A 19181-nucleotide genomic window follows, 5' to 3' on the forward strand; every position below is an offset into this window, starting at 1 on the left:
ACTAATGTATTTGTGCAAACACATGCCATGTGTGTATACGGAGGCCAGGAGAGGACAGTGAATTCCCAGAGCTGGAGTAGGTTATAAGGATGATGGGAACAGTCCTTTGGGACAGTAGGAGGCACTCGTAACCGATGAACCATCTCTCCAGCCCCTAAATTTATTTATTGTGTTGGGGGAGCATGTGCCCAGCTGAGCATGTGAAAGCTGGAAGACTCTGTGGAGCCAGTTCTCTCCTACTTTCATGTGGACTCCAGAGAGTAATGGAGGCTTGGGGAGGCCACACAGTAGCTAAGAGCACTGCTGCTCTTGCAAAGCTTTGGTTCCCACACCCACATGGTGACCAATGATCACCAATAACTTCACTTTCACCTCTTCTCACCACACAGACACCAGGCATACAGGCAAAATATTCATTCATACACACACACACACACACACACACACACAATTCAATTAAAGAAAACAAAATAAAATCAGGTCATCATGCTGATAGGACAAGCACTTGGACCTGGAAAGTCTTCTCGTCAGCCCGGGGGTTTATTTTACATGGACCTACTGGCTCTGTTAAGATTCTGTAGGCTATGCTCTCTGTGGCTGTTCAACATGAAAACAGCCAGAATCTCACTACGGGCTGGAGAATGGCTCAGGGGCTAAAGGCACTGGCTATGCATCCAGAGGTCCAAGGCTCAATACCCAGAGCTCTCATGGTAGTTTTTAAGTCTATAATGGGATCTGAATGTCCCCTTCTGGTGTGCAGACATACATTAGAAAAACTGCTCATGGGGTTGGGGATTTGGCTCAGTGGTAGAGCGCTTGCCTAGGAAGCGCAAGGTCCTGGGTTCAATCCCCAGCCCCGAAAAAAGAAAGAAAAAAAAAAGAAAGAAAAACTGCTCATACATATAAAAGACTGACTATATAGCCAAACTTTAATGTTACTTTCACAAATAGGCAGCTTAGTTAACGTGTGTTTTCTCTCTTTTTTGGAGATCTCCTGTAGCCCAAGCTGGCCTTGAACTCCCAATCTTTCAGCCTCCATTTCTCAATGCTTCGATTACAGGTGTGCACCACCATGCCCATTTATGCAGTTCTGGGGACTGAGCCCAGGGCTCTGAAGATGCTAGCCAAGCACTCTACTGACTGAGTTATTATCCCCTACCAATAACTCTGCTTTCTAAACAAAACATGTCTTTCCAACACATCTAACTAATCAACACAAGCTACTAGCATTCCTCCACATGGATGAGAGAAACTAAAAACATTCTCAGGATGCACATTACCTGATGGAGCGCGTGTTCTGTCACTACAGCCTTGGTCTCTACATCCCAAATCTTCACAGTCCCATCATCTGAGCTGGTGGCACAGAGGTTGTATTGTCCAGGGTGATGAGAAAAAGTGAAACCAGATACTCTTTCAGTGTGTCCCACCAACTCTCCTACAACTGCAAGCAGAACCAGCCTTGGTTAACTAAACCACTATCCAGACAATTAGACTGCATGTTGCTGCACGAACAACAAGCAGTCGAACAGGTGTCGCTTAACACACACGGAACAGAAACATCCATGGACTAATAACAGAAACGCTGGGTACCAGTAATTGGGTCTTCTTACAGGGTCATTTTCTTTGAACTTCAGTATTCTCATCTACAAAGCAATGTTCATGTCCTTTGTCGAGCCAGGTTCACAGGCTGAGGACCAGTCCTAGCTCACCGGTGAACGTGAAAGACACATATTTACTTAACTTTGTCTTGAGTTAGGATCTTGCTATGGAGCCCTTGCTTGGCCTGGAACTCACTTTACGTAGCCTAGGGCTGGCTTCGAACGCGCGGCAATCCTCTAGCCTCAGCCTCCCAAGTATTTGGGATCACGGACAAGCATCATCGCGTCTGGCGCAAATTCAGACTCACCCCACTCATCCTACAGAAACCAGCACCTCGTAATTGCCCAGCGAGAGCTGAGAACAGAGAACAGCTCCCACCCCAGGGGCGTCCTGGGGCCGGCAGGGCCTTGGCAAAGTAGGAAGGCCAGGAGTGCGGTACATGCCGGGTCTAGGCTGGGTCAGCCTCTCCAAGCCTGAGGGGCCACGTGCGCGGGCCGCCGGAGCCGGGGACTTACAGACCCCCAAGAGGAGGGCGGGAAGGATCGCGCCCGCCCGTGGGGGGCTCACCTCGAAACGGGGGCGCCCCTGGGCTCGCGCCGGCGCCCGGGCCCACGCGGACGAGGAAGACGGAGGTCCGCGCAGCGAAGCCAAAGATGCCTCCGGGCGCCGCGTCGCTGCAGCGCGCGCAGTACCAGTTGGGGGACGGCGGAAGCGTCCGCGGCTCTGGTTTCATCTCCGCGGCCGCCGAGGCTCAGCCGAGGAGCTCCGGTACGGTGGTTCGCAACCGCGGCGTGTAGCGGGAGGGGGCGGGATCGAGTTAAACCCCGCCCCTGAGGGCGGGCGCTACGGAGCGCGCCAAGGCCCAAGCCGCGCCTCTCACTCTAGTGCGCCGCCTGGGACTAAATTCTAAGCCCCGAGGTTAAACATTTTCTTTAATTAAAGATTTAGACCTGTAGAACCGGCCAACCAGCCACTGAGGTTTAATCTTCAAGGCAGTTCATTTTTTTTTCTAATGCTACGTATCGGTATTCTTTGTCAATTTTGGGAGGTGTTTTAAAGACAATTGCAAGAATGTATTAAACTAAAATACTAAAAGGATGAATCTGATCTTTGGCTCAACACTCGGGAAGCTGAGGCAGGAGGATTGCCCTGAGCTCCAGGCCAGGCAGCCTAGGCTATCGTGTGAAAGCCTGTCAAAATAAATTAAAAAAAAAAAAGAAATGAGTCAGGAATTAGAGAGGACAGGAAGAGATTCTGTAGTTGGGAGGGAATTCTGACTCTGGGTTCTTGGTGTTCAAAAATTAAAGAGCAGAGGTTTGACATTGTGCCTCCTGCTTAATGGAGTGCCAATGCTGAGAGAACTGGTTAGTGGCATGAGAAAAAAAGAATTGGACTTCGCTTACAACTCAAACATGAGCAACTTGCTCAGATCCGACTATACTTCTGTATTGCTGTTTGCCCTTCCTGAATGTGGCGTATGAAAACTTACAATGTCTATCATCAATAGAGAGCCCTTACCTATGCTAGCATAGCCTATGGGCACTAAATTCAGAGTCACCTGTTTCCACATTGATCACTAGTTTTGCCAGGAACTTAGGTCCAATCTGTCCAGATGTTTCTCACTTCTTAATATTTGCCTTGCTGGATTGCTGGATGAAATAAGGAGATTTAGTAAAATCCAGGTATCTATGGCAGTAAATGCACACTAATGTATTAGCTCATCTCTTAGTCAACCTTGAGGTTGGTAGAAACAGGGTATTGCACATCAGGTTGGTCTTGGTCTTTATTTAGTGTGATGTGTGTGTGGCGTGTGTGTGGCGTGTGTGTGGTGTGTGTGTGGTGTGTGTGTGGGGTGTGTGTGTGTGTGTGTGTGTGTGTGTGTGTGTGCGCGCTCATATTTCACAGTGTGTGTGCATGGAGGTCAGGGAGTTGGTTCTCTCTTTCCATGACATGGGGCCTGAAGACTGAATTCAGCTAGTCAGGCTTGGTAGAAAACTTCCTGACCAGCTGAACCACCCGTCCCTGTTGGTTTTTATTTTGGGACAGGATCTCACTTTATGCTCTGACTAGCCTGGAACCTGCTTTGTAGACCAAACTTCATTGACTTCACAGAGATCTACCTGCTTCTGTCCTGCTGAGTGCTGGGATTAAAGGCATGGGCCACCGTGCCAGGCAATTTGGTTTCTGAAAGAGTTTTCTTAATAATGTTCACAAATTTGTGTAAGTAGAGTGATCTTTCTTTCCTCTCTCTCTCTTTTTTCCTCCCCTTCAAGAAACTGTGTAGATCTAAATGGCCTGGAATTTGCAGCCTCAAACTTGTGGAGATCTTCCTGCTTCAGCCTCTCCTATGCTGCGATTATGAACATATGCCAGCCACGACCCTGGGCGTCTTTTGAGGCAGAGCCTGGTTTGTGTGTCACGGTGTCTCCTGATGTTGGTAGTTCCTAACAAGAACCCTGAGGCCCACTGAGAACATAGTTTGATGAATCAGTCTGTCTGCATTTTAGGCTTAAACACTATCTTATAGTAAAGACAAACTAGATCCATTCTTGTTTGTGATTAATCCTCTGTTTCTCACTGATTGGGCTATGCCCCACTGGTACCCTTAACTACAAATGGTTTTATGTGTTCCAAGAAATGGCAACTATGTTTTCGATTTAAAACCATCTTGTTAACCCTACTTTTGTTTCAAAAGGTTTTTCTGTATGACTACCTTCTTTTTTTTTTTTTTTTTTTTGGTTCTTTTTTTCGGAGCTGGGGACAGAACCCAGGGCCTTGCACTTCCTAGGTAAGCGCTCTACCACTGAGCTAAATCCCCAGCCCCTTATGACTACCTTCTTAAGACCACCTTGCAATCATGACTTTGTCTCAGGAGGTCATTAGGAACTAACTTATTAGTCTGCTCCAATTATAGTTCTGCTCCTGTAACCCCACCTGGTAAATCCATTTGGAACACCCCTCCTACCCCCTGAGCTATAAAAACCTTGTCTTCATGTCCAATGCTGCCTTCCCAAATGCTGCCTTAGGGGAAGGCAGCTCCTGTACACGAATAAAAAAGCTTGCTTCAATTAACTGATTGCTTTAATTAATTTGGCCATGACGACTTGGATCAGTGGTCTTTCTCATTATCTTTGGCCTCAAATATTTGGGATTTACAGGTTCCCCTACCCTTTTCAGGCTGCTATGGTGTGAGACCACAATTTTTCTAATTTTCAATCTTTATGAGGTCATTCTCTACAAAACAAGGCTGGTCTGACTAGACTTTCCACAGGACGACGCATTCCTGGTCTCCATGACAACGCACTCGGACTTTCCGGGTCCGAAAGGCAAGCCTCGGACTGCGCATGCGTGCAGGCAGCCGGCGTTTGAACTCCGAGGCTTCCGTAGGGCCAAGGATGGCGGCCGCACTGCTGCGAGAGTTGGGTAAGTCTTATGGCTTTCTCAGAATTTAGGGTTGAAGCGGTAGTGAGAATCAAAGTTGACAGCTCGTACTCGTGTTGCAGGTGCACTGTGGGTACCTAACCTGAGGATCTGGACAACTCAGATGCTGCGGTAAGTGTTCTGCCACGAAAATTCTAGCAAGCTGTGTCTGGTCTGCATCCCTCAGAGTGCCCTTGTGTGCCAAGCGGTGCTTTAGGCCTCAGGTAGAGGGCGGTCCGGCCCAAGAGTGCTTTGTAACCCTGTGAGGACTGTTGGCTCCGAGGGCTCCTCTCAGTGTTTTCTGAACAGCCTCTCCCCATTCCATGGCCACAGTTCGACTCTTCCACGTTGTGTGATATACCAACAAATAAACATTCCTAGTTATTTCTCTGTTCACTTACCGTGGTCAAGGACTGTTTGGAAACTCGACGCTTGCCTGACATTGTATACTCTACGGTGTTGTTTCTCAGCGCCTCAGACAACTGTTTTGAACCTTTTGCTCTGTAGAGCATTATGGAGCCTCTCGAGAAAACTGTTTGAGTCTCTTGACATAGGTCAGTCTGACTTCCGCTTACCAATCAGATTCTGGGATCCCAGGCCATGCAACGTGCTAGGAGACAAGCGGCCCTGTATAGAGATTAAGGAATACAGTTGAGTTGGCCTGGATCCATAGGGTACATAGGGAGTTTGGATTGCATATATAGCACTTGCAAATTAATTGCTTCGTTTGGAGTAATATTTTGATTTAATTTAATTATGGCAGTCTGGTATTTGCTTGATTCAGTTTAAGACCCATTTCAGTCTTGAGTATTCCTAAAACCTGTAACTATTCATAAAACTGTCACCACTAGTTCTGGGCATACTTATTTTATCAAACATCACATTAATTGCCAAATCTGTATTGGGGTTTTGAGAAATGCAAGGCACGGGGTTGGGGATTTAGCTCAGTGGTAGAGCGCTTGCCTAGCAAGCGCAAGGCCCTGGGTTCGGTCCCCAGTTCCGAAAAAAAAAGAAAAGAGAAATGCAAGGCACTGCTGCATAAGGGCTGATAGTCAGACAGACAGACACACAGACAGTATGTACTTCGGAAGAAATCTCATTTAATAGTTTGTCATAGTGACTTAGGATCGAAGTCAAAGCTCGTGGTTCTGTCATCCTGCTGTGAGTGATGATATACAACGATGTTAGAGGCCTTAGAGACGTGGTCTCTTTCCTCTTTCTTACATATATGAAAACCAAGGCCCAAAGAAGTGACAGTGAGCCCACTGGCTTTAACTGTGTAGAAACGTACACACGCATGACTCAGACTGGAGAAGAAAGGTCTGGAGACCACTGGCATGTTTGGAGGGGAGACAAGACAGATAACTGTTCAGTGGGTCTCATTTTCAATAACACTAGCCGTCCGGGCTATGCAGTGTTAGATACTGCAGGGTGCGGAGTACTAATTAGTCATCCAACAGCAGAATGAAGCTCATTTTGCTCTCATACTACATGTAATTATATCTGAAGTTTATTGAGAGTCGGAAGCGTCGGGCTAAAGATTTTACTAAGTATCTCATTTGTCCTATTTCCCTAAAAGGGTTTCCCTATTTAACTTTCCTTAAATTTATCTGATAGGTTTAGTTATCGAAGGCGATACCATGACGGTATTATCTTTACTAATAGTTGGGTTGTCTCTTTTTGGCCTGTGGGACTATCTATAGGTGGCTCCCAAGTACCTTTTGTGGGCTTCTGTGGTCTAGCTTACTTGGTTTGTGCTCTGGAAAACCCTATCTTGCCTGTCTTGCATGCTTTCTGCTTTGGATCTTGTGACCAGCCATTTCCTCCAGAAGTTTGGTTCTTTTCAGTAGAAATATTCAAGAACATAGTCTTTGGACTGGAGTGGTCATCACTTCCAGCTGGGTCACTTTTTACAGGTTTCATTTAGGATAGGAAATTTCAGTTCTCTTACTCTGTAGGTATCTGCTAAGGCCCTCAGTTGTCAATGAGACTGAGAAATAGAGTTATAGATAAAAGCTGGATAATCACGGGGTCAGGAGAGATGGCTTAGCCATCTGGTTGCCCTTCTAGAGGCTCTGGGTCCAATTCCCAGAACCACAAGTTGGCTAACAACGGTCTGTAACTCCAATTCCAGGGCATCCAATACTCTGTTCTCTCTTCCAAGAGTAATGCATATCCATGGTGCTTACAGGCAGAATACCCAAATGCATACAATGAAAGTAAGTCTTTATAGTATATTAATAGGAAACTGGGTTGGTGGTGTGCATCTTTGATTCCAGCGCTCGGGATGCAGAGGCAGGTGGATGTCTATGCACCAGCCTAGTCTATAGAGAGCTCCAGGACAGTCAGGAAAGGGTTTCAGCTGAAGGAAAACATGAGCATCCTTGTTTCAGAAGGGGCTCCATGAAGTGCTCAGGCACAGCAAGAGGGGTCGGAATTTGGTGAGATGATGGGAGAGGCTACCGTTGTAGTTGTGGAAGATGGCAGTCCTGAACTAGGGTGGTGGCAATAAGGAAGGAGATGAGGCCTAACATTTGAGAGAGTTCTTGGTAGCATTGATAATACTTGGTGTCTGGCTCTGACAGGGAAGTCGAAGATACACAGTAGAACATCCAGGGGTTGGGGATTTAGCTCAGTGGTAGAGCGCTTGCCTAGCAAACGCAAGGCCCTGGGTTCGGTCCCCAGCTCTGAAAAAAAGAAAAGAAAAAAAAATCCAAGGAAGGTTTATTTAGAGATGTAGAAGATGGCTGCCACTGGGGAAGACAGGAGGATAACTGGACATGTGGGGTGTGGAGGCCATGGAGTAGTGAATTTAAGGTCTTTTCAACTTCCACTTACCTCTCCGATGGCTTCAATACTTGACATTCAGTGAAAGCACCGACCTCTCCTGTTCTCAGCTCTGTCCCTTTGCACAGGTGATAAGGACCTCTGTCATCTGTGGGGTGTGTCTTCATCCTCTGCTAGGTGAATCTTTTTTTTTTTTTAAATATTTATTTTATTTATTATATATGAGTACACTGTAGCTGTCCTCAGACACACCAGATCTCTTTATAGATGGTTGTGAGCCTAGGTGAATCTTTTTTAAGAGCCATCTTTCCAGACGTGGTGGCTCATACCTTTAATCTCAGCACTCGGGAGGCAGAGGCGGCAGATCTCTGTGAGTTTGAGGCTAACCTGGTCTACATCATGAGTTCCAGGACAGCCAGGGTTATATTTGAGACCCTGTCTCAAATCCATCCCCTCTAAAAAAAATTGCCTGAAGCCACTCTGCAGTCCTCTGCTGCCTGTCCTGTGCTTTAGTTTTACTCTGCCTTCTGGTTCTCTTCCTTCTTTGTCTTGTGTATTTATCAAGGTTGGGCCAGATAAGGAGTAAGTCCATTGTATCTTTCAGTCTTTTTTAGGACTAAACTGACTTACCACATTCACCCGTCAGTCAGGGCAGAGTGTGGGTTAATCCCAGCTCCCGTTTGCCTTAGAGTTGCTGGCATTCACTCTTAGCCTCCAGTAAACCAGCTCTGATGTGTCTGATGGTACATTGTAAATGAACTTCTGATTGAGAGCCTGAACTTGTCAAGGTGGTGGTGATGTGGCTCCCGGAACTGCAGCTAAGTTCCGAGTTCCTGTTGTCTTAATGGCTTCCTCCCTTTCAGAGTTTTACCGCAGTCGTGTATCCACACAAGCACTTCTCTTGACATTTCTCGAAGATGGGAGAAGAAGAATAAGATTGTTTACCCGCCTCAGCTGCCTGGCGAGCCTCGGAGACCAGCAGTGAGTTTATGGGTGAAGTAATCCCCTAATTTTTAAATTTACTTTTATTTTCTTTTGAGTCAGGTCTTGACGCTGCTTTTGAATTCAATACTTAGCCCAAGCTGGTTTTGAACTCATAGAACTCTGCCTGCCTCTGCTTCCCAAGTGCCAGGATTGACGGTGTGCACCACCATGCCCTGCCCGACCAGTACTCATGTTCTTATGTTCCAAGCAGTGAGTTTTTTGTTCCGGGTTAAAGGGCATTGTGAAATAATGTACATGTTGTAATTAACTGACCTAACGGTACCAGATTGCCTCTGCATCTTACGTTGCCCATGGCTTGTTTGCTTGCCTTTACCTAGCCCCTAAACCGACCTAAGGGTTTGAAATGCTGATTTTGATGACATGAGGCTTGTTGGTGACAATCACCACCACCACCACCACCACCACCACCATCATCTCATCATCATTGGGCTTTTTTTGAGACAGAATCCATGTAGCCCTGGTTGTTCTCACTATATGGCCCAGGCTGCCATTACACTCACAGAGTGTGTACCTCTGCATCCTGCGACTGGGAGTAAAGTCGTGTGCCAGCACGCCCAGCTGGTAACTTACTGATAGTGAAGCACGACCAGTTGGAAATGTTGCTCTAACCATTGTGAATTTGAATTTAGGCACAGTGACAGTTTTGTTTCCTTTAAACCTCAGGTTTGCATTGCATCATTGGATGCCTACCACAGATGTATCTTAGTTTTAGCTGCTCAGTTAAAACTGCTTACATTGAGGGGCTGGGGATTTAGCTCAGTGGTAGAGCGCTTACCTAGGAAGCGCAAGGCCCTGGGTTCGGTCCCCAGCTCTGAAAAAATGAACCAAAAAAAAAAACAAAACAAAAAAAAAAAAAAACTGCTTACATTGCATACTTGAGACTGTTGGAGATTAGTCTAGGGACATGTTGTAAAGCAAAGTCCAGCTCGAAGTGAATTTGTGGAGGCATGCATACACAACTGCTAAAAGGTTTGGGAATTACACCTGAGCAGTACTACATCCAGTGTATGCAGAGGTATGGCTCAAAGCCAGGGCTAGGCAAACATTCTAACGGCTGAGCCACAACTCCAGCTATGTATTAAAAAAATACTTTTAGTAAAAAAATTAAAAAAATATAGTTTTTAAGTGGTAGACGGGCCAATAGTGGGAAGAAGGTGGACTTTGAGAGTCTGTGGAGAGCTTTGGGAGTGTCTTATTAGGGTTTCTATGACTGTGAAAAGTCACTGTGACCATGACAATGCTTATAAAGGAAAATATTTAATTGGGCCTGGCTTACAGTTCAGAGGTTTAGTCTGTTATTGCCATGGTAGGCAGCATGGTGGTGTGCAGGCAGACAGATGTGGAAGAGGAAGCTGAGACTTCTCCATCCAGATCTGCAGACAACAGGGAGAGACAAAGCAGCACTGGGCCTGACCTGAGCTTCTGGAACCTCAAGGGTCACCCACACTGACACACTTCCTCTACCAAGGCCACATGCACTGTAACAAGGCCACGTCATGTCCCAGTCCTTTCAAATAACACCACTCCCTGTCCACCTATGGGGGCCATTTTCATTCAAACCACCACAGGAAGCACCCATGTTAGACCTGGATCCTCCCATGCCTGGCTGTTCCTCTGATCACAGGTTTTTAGGTCTTGATCAGACCACTTAGTTTGTCAGTTTCAGTTTATGAAAGGATTATAAGACAGTTCCTCTCTCAACTGAACTTACTAAAAAGTGCTTTGTGAATTGTGAATTACTCAATATCTACTTGGTTAAAAAATTATAGTTTCAGGACTTGAGAGGTAGCTTAGAGGTTAAGAACACTTGTTCTTGCAGAGGGCCTGAGTTCAATTCCCAGTACCCATATGTAACCCCAGTTCTAGGGGAATTAGTGCCTTCTGACCTGCAAGAGTACCAGGCATGCACCTGATGCACATCTGTGCAGACAAAACATACATACATATAAAGTAAATAAATTTGAAAAGATTATTGTTTCAGTTTCTTTCTTACTAATCTTTTTTTTAACATAATGAGACTGAAAAAAGGCAAATTTGTCTGAAGGTTTTGTCTAGAGTCTTTGTAGTATTTTGTTTTATTTCCTGTGACGATAGTTTTGTCATTAGGCATAGAGTGTGGGAAGTAAAAGCTATGTCACTGTCACTTTGATGAACCTGCTGAAACAGGTTTTTCTCTTTTTCCTATTTGCAAGGAAATTTACCATTGTCGGAGACAGATAAAATACAGCAAGGACAAGATGTGGTACCTGGCAAAATTGGTAAGCTAACATGACTACTCCTGTGTGATACCCAGGAAAAGAAGCCGTGGCTCCTCCTGAGGACTGCAGTATGAATGGTTTTTATCCCAGTGTTCCCAGGGAGTAGGGAGTGTCACTGTGTGTCCAGTGACCCGCAGGTTATCAAGAGAGACACTAAATACATTTGAAGCCAGGGCAGCAGAAATGCGGGCAGCCAGAGGACTGGGGCACCTGCTTGCTCACCTGGAGTAGTTTTAATATCGTAACACAGTGGGTTCTTAAGTGTTTATCTTGGTGAAGAAGGGAGAGATAACCCAGGACAAAGAGGTTTAACCTCAGGATGCTGTTGGTTCTTGTGTGTTCTTAGTGAGGAGCAGAGAGAAATGCAGCAGGTACAGAATCATTTATCCCATGTGAGATGGAGGAGTGTGGTTGGTGTCACATTGTCTTTCAGTCATGTCTGCCTTAATAGTTCTGAAATGGTTACACAGAAAGCTGTTGGTTTTATCTTGCAGCACTTAAAGTTTGGTTTTAACTAAGAGGTAGGATCCCTTTCAAACCTCTGTTTTTCTATTTTGCTTGGGTTTAACTCAACAGTTTCCAGAATTGTACTGTAAGGCTCTCGCCGTCACTGAAATATTCCTTCTGAGTTTGTTCATTCATCTGACCTTCTTTAGATACGAGGCATGTCCATTGATCAGGCTTTGGCTCAGCTGGAGTTCAATGATAAAAAGGGGGCTCAAATAATTAAAGAGGTAAGACTTGGTAGTTGGGAGGGATGGGCATGCAGCCATCTTTAACCCCAAATCCTGGGTTTCTGAAATTCATGGTGTACATGTATTTTTTTAGTGAGATATGGACTTGTTGCTCCCGGGTTTATGAAGTCTCTCACATTCCTTGTTCCTGAGATGCTCTTCACTTTTCACCTGGGTTTCCTCAGGTGCCTTTACCTCATGTACCAGACACTGTTTAAATTGTTGGTGGGATGATTAGAAGCCTTTTCTTTTTTTTTTTTTTTTTTTTTTTTGGTTCTTTTTTTCGGAGCTGGGGACCGTACCCAGGGCCTTGCGCTTCCTAGGTAAGCGCTCTACCACTGAGCTAAATCCCCAACCCCTAGAAGCCTTTTCTAAACAATGACTTGGGGCTTATTCTGAGGGTGGTACTGAAGATAAAACTCAGGGCCTCGTGTTTGCCAGGGAGGCCCTCTACCAATAAGCTGCACGTCCATCCCAGACATGGTATGGTTTTGGTTTTGGTTTTGAAGAGAGTCCTTTCTGAGGGTGGGGAGCCAACTTCCACAATGAGAGCTTATGATGTTATGTGAGTAATTAAATGGAGGAAGCCATGGCATGGCACATAAAACTGGGAGTCATGCTGTCCCTAACACTTCTTTTGTGGTCGTGGGTTTGGATTTGTACATAGGTGGGCCCTAGGGTTGCCATGCCTCACTGGGTACAGTACTAATGTGCAGGCACATGACTGATCTCCTTTTAGAATCCTGGAGTCCCTGACTCAGATTGAGTGTTCTTTACCAATGGCATGACCTAGGGGTGTGGGCTGTCCTCCCTTCCCTTAGAGAGCCTCCAAGGCTCCATTGTAGCTCTTAATTCATTCTGAGGAAGGAATTCTCACTGTACCATTTTCCTTGATACAACCAGCAATCAAAGTTCATCATGGCTATGTGTAGTTATAAATGCCTTTAATCCCACACTCTTGGGAGACAGAAGTAGGCCAATCTCTGTGAGTTCCAAGGTATCGAGATCTATAAAGTGATAACTTGTCTAAAAAACAAAACAAAACCCATCAATAAATAAATAAAGTTCACTGTGAAGTGTAGGCTTGAATTGGTATATTTTAGGCAACAAAAGATGAGATATTTAATCACACTTTAGTTTAGAATCAGCTATATGAGCGGGCTTCTTTTGTCATTTAAGGTTCTCTTAGAAGCACAAGACATGGCAGTGAGAGACCATAATGTGGAATTCAGATCCAACTTACACATAGGTAAGACTTCTTCCATCTCTAGCACCTGCGATGTCTCTGGTATCTGAACACTTAGACCTCCATTAGCGTTTAGCACCGCAGGGTCAGTATGCCGGGAGTGGTACACTTGCTAGCCTCTCACTGCCTGTTGTAAAAGGGGCTGAGGTGGGGAAGTCTCTCTCAGCAGTGGTTGTTACCCAAGGATCAGAACTGGCTCACGTTGCCACCCTTTATTCACAACAAAACCGAGAATCACCACAAATTACCTAAAAGCTAGATTAATCTTTAGTCGTGGAGCACACGCTTTAATCCTAGCACTTAGGAGGCAGAAGCAGATGGCTCTCTGTGAGTTCAAGGCCAGTCTGGTCTACATAGCAAGCTTTAGGACAGTCAGAGCTATGTAGATTATTGGGGGCAGAGGTGGGTGGACAGAAAAGATAGATGAATTGTCAAGTGGAAGGAGGGGATACAGGTTCACATGTAAACTTTAAGGGTCAGTTTTGGTTTGTTTTGAAGATTTATTTATTTATGTGTATGAATGCTCCATTTGCATGTACACCTGCATGCCAGAAGAGGGCATCAGATCCCATTACAGATAGCTGTGAGCCACCATGTGGTTGCTGGAAATTGAACTCAGGACCTCTGGAAGAGCAGTCAGTGCTCTTAACCACTGAGCCATCTCTCCAGCCCCTGATGGTTGATTTATAATGTGTTTCTGTCATTAAAATGACTGAAATGGAGCCTTCTAGTGATCAGGCTGAAGGACCTGCTGATCTGTAGAAGAGAGAGAAACACTGAATCATCCAATCAGTGATCAGGCAAATGAATTACATAATTCTTTTTTTTTTTTTTTTTTTGGTTTTTTTTTTTTGGAGCTGGGGACCGAACCCAGGGCCTTGCGCTTCCTAGGCAAGTGCTCTACCACTGAGCTAAATCCCCAACCCCGAATTACATAATTCTTAAGAGAATAATATAAAATATATGAAAAAAGTTCAGCATCCTCAGCCAGGTTGGGCAGTGAGACCCTTAAACACTCAGAAACTAAGACTAGACCGAGCGAATGGTGCAGCTACGCCATCCTTAGCACACACCCACCCAAAGGGCTCTGAGTCGGCATACCATAGACCCCTGCACAGCCATGTTCCTGGGGTACTGTTGAAAATATCCAAGGTAGTACACATGCACAGAGCACACTGTGCACCGTAGGGGGTCACATCTCTTCGCACCTTTATGTGGGTAGATTCCAAGGGCAAACTCATGTTGTCAGGCTTGCATGGTCGCTGCTTTATGTGCTGAGCGTTTGCAGTCCCATTCCTGCCTTGTCTGCCTGGGTGCTGGGGATGGGATTTCCCTTTGCCTGCAGGACCATATATAATCTGTCCCCATGCTCACCTCATCTCGTGTTTGTGTGCCCCATCGTCTGCCTAAGCAAGTCCAGCGTGCCCGCATCAGGAACAGGGATGGGGAGATCCTGGTCGGGTCAGGCTTCTCTCTCTCAGCGATGACTCTTATTTCTATTTCTGAGACTTAGTCTCATGTATCTGAACTGACCTCAGACTTGCTGTATGGTTAAGGATGACCTTGAAATCCCGATCCTCCTGCCCTTCCTGGATACAGGTGCCAGCACCACGCCTAGTCTCAGGGGTGCCTCTTGGCATCCCTTCCATCCTGTCAGTCTGTCAGATTTGTCAGATTCAGGAAACTCGCCGTTAATCGAAGCTATTACTACATTCCCTTTCCTCTGCCCGATGGAATGTGGCAGTAGGGTCCATGCGTCATGCGTCATCTAGAGCAGTGCCTGGCTCCTCGTTAGTGCTCAGAGACGTGTGCTTGACATGACTGTGTGCTAGCCCACCAGCAAACTCCCGTACTCTTAGGATCTACTGAAAGGTGGGGGACCTGCTCAGCTGCTGCAGAGGCAGTCCTGTAGATAGCAGATGTTTCCCATAATTCTCTTTCCTTCCTCTGTAGCTGAGTCTACCTCAGGTCGAGGCCAGTGCCTGAAGCGCATCCGTTACCATGGCCGAGGTCGCTTTGGCATCATGGAGAAGGTCTACTGCCACTACTTTGTGAAGCTGGTGGAAGGACCGCCACCCCGACCCGAAGCACCGAGGACAGCAGTTGACCACGCCAAGGAGTATATTCAGCAGCTGCGCAGCCGGACCATCATCCACACGCTATGAGCTGTGACGGCCATTCTGGTCCGCAGTGTATATACCTTACATTTATTTTAAAAGTAAAAACAAATGATTTTTATGCTTTTTCATTGAATTATTGAAGTGTAGTGTATAACTACAAAGTTTTGTGTGGGGGGGTGAGGGTGTGGGTGGTTTGTATGTTTCCTGGTGAGCATGTGCTGGGCCAGAGGATTTTTCCAGAGGATTGGAAGCAACCTTACCACTGCATTCTAAACCAGACAGTAGGTGGCACTCTCCTCATGGCAACCATCAGTTTCCAAAGTACTAGTGAGACTCTCACAGATCCCTCCTTCCCTCCCTCCCTCCCTCCCTCCCTCCCTCCCTGAACAGTGGCATTGGTGTTTTGAGGTGGATTGCTTGAATCTGTATGTTACCCAAGCAAAAGACTCAATTCCAGGCTCTTTTTTTTTTTTTTTTTTTTTTTTTTTCCGGAGCTGGGGACCGAACCCAGGGCCTTGCGGTTGCTAGGCAAGCACTCTGCTGCTGAGCTAAATCCCCAACCTCTCCAGGCTCTTCTTATTTTGTTGTTGTTTGTTTGTTTTTGGCTTTTTGAGGCAGGATTTCTCTGGGTAGCCCTGGCTGTCCTGGAACTTGCCATACTTCTTTTTTTTTTTTTTTTTCTCTTTTTCGGAGTTGGGGACCGAACCCAGGGCCTTGCGCTTGCTAAGCAAGCGCTCTACCACTGAGCTAAATCCCCAACCCCTTGCCATACTTCTTAATCCTTCCAAAACAGTTCAACTAGTTGGGGGGCCAAATAATGTAATATATGAGCCTATGGGGACATTCTTATTCAAATTACCTTTTTTTTTCATTTAATTTTATTTTATGTGTATGGATGTTTTTCCTGTATATGTGTCTGTGCACTATGTTTGTTCAGTGCTTGCAGAAATTAGAAGAGGGCTTCAGATCTCCCAGAACTGGAGTTACAAGTAGTTGTCAGCTGTCATGTGGGTGCTGGGAATTGAACCTAGGAGCTCCTCAAGAGCACAAGTGCTCTTAACTGCTGTGCTTTCTCTCCAGCCTGTAAACATTCTTGACAAAGGTGCGAGAAGCGAAGAGAAATGACAGGTAGGGTGGTGCTAGGGGTATGCACACACAGGAGAATAAAATGTCCGTCTCTCTGCCACTGCAAACCACACCTCAGAATAGATCAAAGATCCAAGTGCAGCTAGAAATGGGGAGAAAGAGAAAACAAACTTCTCGGCACTGGTAAAGAAGAGGCCACACATGGCTCTGTCTAGCTAATAATATCCAACCAGCAGGGGCCGCTGGTACGCAGAGTCTCTGGTGAGAGAAGAGGGCAGGATCCACATCCACAGGAGCTGAACAGAATCCAATTTCAGCCCATTGAGAAACTGAAACTTATCCCAGCACTCAGGAGGTAGAGACAGGTGGGCCTCTGACTTTGAGGCCAGCCTGGTTTACATACTGAGTTCTAGGCTAACCAGGGCCACATAGTGAGATCCTGTCTCAAAAACAAAACAAAACAAAAAGCCCAGTGTTTAAAATAAGCAGATGATGTGAGCATCCTTTGGGAAAAGTAGCCCAAAGGTAGATGAGCACCAGTGTCATTAGGACTGTGCTCAGGTCCGACCCTGCCACTCTCGGGGAGACTCAGGGGTGTCTGAACATGATAACTCACACTGTTCATACTTGCAGAGGAGAGGAGGTCACTCTTCACATAGGAACAAGATGAACAAGATCCTGTGTACAGCAAGGTGGGTGGAAGTCTCTAATGAGAGACTGTGACAAAGTGAACTGTCGCACAGGAGGAAACCAGATGAACTGACAGTGATCATGGGAGGCGGTGGGGAGTCTGGTGGGCAGTCAGGGTGCTCTAGCCCAAATGCATGCTGTCATTAAGTATGGGAATGCCATACTGAGTGCTGGTCAAGTGAAGACAAAGTGGCAGTGGCACTAAACGTGATCAAATATATAACACACATGCCCGCAATGTCAGGAAACCACTGCACAATTAGAATATGCTAGTACAATTAACGGGAAAACATGTACAATTGATAATGTGTCGATAAAATGAAAAAGAAAATAATGGATTCTTTTTAAAACTCTGGATGGTACTCCATGCTAAAATAAGAAGTGCAGGGCTGCGGGGCACTTGAGTGCCAGGCAGCTGCATGCTGAGCTGCTGGGGTGGGCAGCAGGCCTGCGCTGGCTGCAGAGCTCAGAGCTCTGAGCCCCTCCTGGCCCACCCTCAGGACTCATTCCCCACAGGTGTTTTAAAGTGCATTCTCTGGGTCAGTAGGGGTCTAGTCAGGAAGAGGACGACTTTAGGAATTTTCCCCAGGATTGCTATGTTGGTGATGGATTAAATAAGGAAGTAAAAGGGAATCAGTAGAAAGTCTGGTTCTCCACATTAAAACAGAAAACTACTGCCACTTAGGTGAGACGTGAAAAGAAAGACCTGCCAGAGCTGAGGGTTTGGGGCTTACTGCTACAAGCTGGAACCAGGAAGAGCTGTTCTGTGGTATGAGGCTCTCAAAAAAGCCTCTATGGTGGGCTGGCCAGTTCTGAAACCCTCAGTGAAACCGCCTGGCCTGCGAGAAGTCTGCAGCTTCCTTGGTAAAAGGGTTTGTGTGTGTGTGTGTGTGGGTGTGTGTGTGTGTGAGTGATTTCAAAGTTATTTTTGTGAAGAGTTTGCCCATTTTGTCGCCAAGTTTGCCAGCATACATCTATGTGAATATACCGTGTTTGCAATAGTCAAGATAACGCAACACACCCTTTCCCCAAAAGACATGTGCATCTTCATCCCCAGAATACTGAATTCCCTAGGAGTGTGCAAGGTCACTAGGGGATGTAAACCTACCAGGGAAGCTAAAGTGCTTGGTGTGTTAGGAGATTTGTCCTGTTTGCCTACTGATCATAGTTTTCAAACTGGAGGAAGGAGGCAGAAGGAAAAACCGCAGGGAGGCGTAGTCACCCAGGAGTGGTCAGTGGAGGGCAGTTTTGCTGGCTTTGAGAACCAAAGGAGTTGGTTCTGAGGAATCTGAGAAGCATCTAGAACTAGCAAAGCAAACATTCTCCTATGGTCTCTAGAAAATAATACAGCAGATGTCTTTTTTTTTCTTTCTTCCTCCCCTACTTCTTTTCTTTCTTGAGATGGTCTCTGGTAGCCCAGACTAACCTTGAACTACCTTGACCAAATGCTGGGATAACAGGCATGAGCCACTGTGCCTGTTTTCTGCAGTGCTGGGAATAGAACTATGGCACTCTACCGACTGGGTTGCGTTCTCAGGCCAGCCCTGCAGATAGATGCCTTGGTTTTAGCCTGCTGGAACTCTTTCTGAATGTAACTGCAACACCATGCCGAGTTTGCACTATCCGGATTGTTACAGCAGCAATGGGCTGTTGGATGTTTAATACAGCAATACTGTTTTTATTTCAATATTGGAATTTTTTTTCTGGATTAACATAACTCAACTAGGTCTATCCCTCTCTCCCATTTAGAGGGCCACTTACCAGTGTGTTACTGGTATGTAGCAGGTAGATGCTCCTAGTTAACCCTGACAGCTCCTCTCCTAATGAGTGTCACCTGTTAGAAGGAACCTAGGGGCTCCTCTCCTAATGAATGTCACCTGTTAGAAGGAACCTAGGGACATAATCCAGCCTAATCTCAGGATTATAAAGCTCTCAAGCCTCACGAGTGATGAATGTGTCAATATTCTTGGAGGAGTACGTACCCTGATTTCAGGGAGGAAGAGAGGGATGCTCTGTGCTCCCTCCTAGACCTGCCGTATATGTTCTCTTTGCAATAAAACTAAAGTAGTAAGTCTAGCACTTTCTGAGTGCCAAGAACACTAGGCTAACCAGGGTTACGGAGGGTCACTCAGCATGTGACTAGCAAATTACTGAGTTTGAGCGAACGTTTATTTTTATTTTCTATGTGGGATCTCAAGGTTTGCTGGGAGCCCACAGTGAGTAAATGAGGAAACTC

General features: G+C 46.0%; 2 protein-coding genes across 14 annotated transcripts in view; one reads left to right on the forward strand and one right to left on the reverse strand.

The window, feature by feature from the left end:
* Gemin5 (gem (nuclear organelle) associated protein 5) overlaps positions 1-2415 on the reverse strand; it is a 45382-nt gene extending 42967 nt beyond the window's left edge. For 6 of the 9 annotated variants that reach the window (XM_006246400.4, XM_006246399.4, XM_006246398.4 and 3 more), the window contains exons 1-2: positions 2167-2332; positions 1281-1441 (exon numbers count right to left, since the gene is read on the reverse strand). In XM_006246400.4, the coding sequence (XP_006246462.1) occupies positions 1281-1441; positions 2167-2332 (327 nt within the window). Of the gene's footprint in view, positions 1-1280; positions 1442-1610; positions 1868-1906; positions 2050-2166 lie in introns of those variants that run through there. The other 3 variants (NM_001172089.1, XM_006246401.5, XM_039086892.2) reach the window with 3 other exon arrangements.
* Positions 2224-15302, forward strand: Mrpl22 (mitochondrial ribosomal protein L22). Of its 5 annotated transcripts, none has more exons than XM_063268592.1 (9): positions 2224-2367; positions 3873-4006; positions 4871-5022; positions 5103-5151; positions 8670-8787; positions 11004-11069; positions 11726-11803; positions 12983-13052; positions 15003-15287. In XM_063268592.1, exons 3-9 carry the CDS (start codon positions 4944-4946, stop codon positions 15212-15214), a joined length of 672 nt encoding a protein of 223 aa, XP_063124662.1. In that variant the 5' UTR covers positions 2224-2367; positions 3873-4006; positions 4871-4943; the 3' UTR covers positions 15215-15287. The 5 variants fall into 5 exon arrangements, with proteins under 5 accessions (XP_063124662.1, XP_063124663.1, XP_063124664.1 ...); XM_063268593.1 differs by having other exon boundaries at positions 2234-2367; positions 3873-4387; XM_063268594.1 differs by having other exon boundaries at positions 2292-2367; positions 3884-4006.
* Positions 15303-19181: the final 3879 nt, after the last annotated feature.

This window comes from Rattus norvegicus, chromosome 10, assembly GCF_036323735.1.
Source record: "Rattus norvegicus strain BN/NHsdMcwi chromosome 10, GRCr8, whole genome shotgun sequence".
Taxonomy (NCBI): domain Eukaryota; kingdom Metazoa; phylum Chordata; class Mammalia; order Rodentia; family Muridae; genus Rattus; species Rattus norvegicus.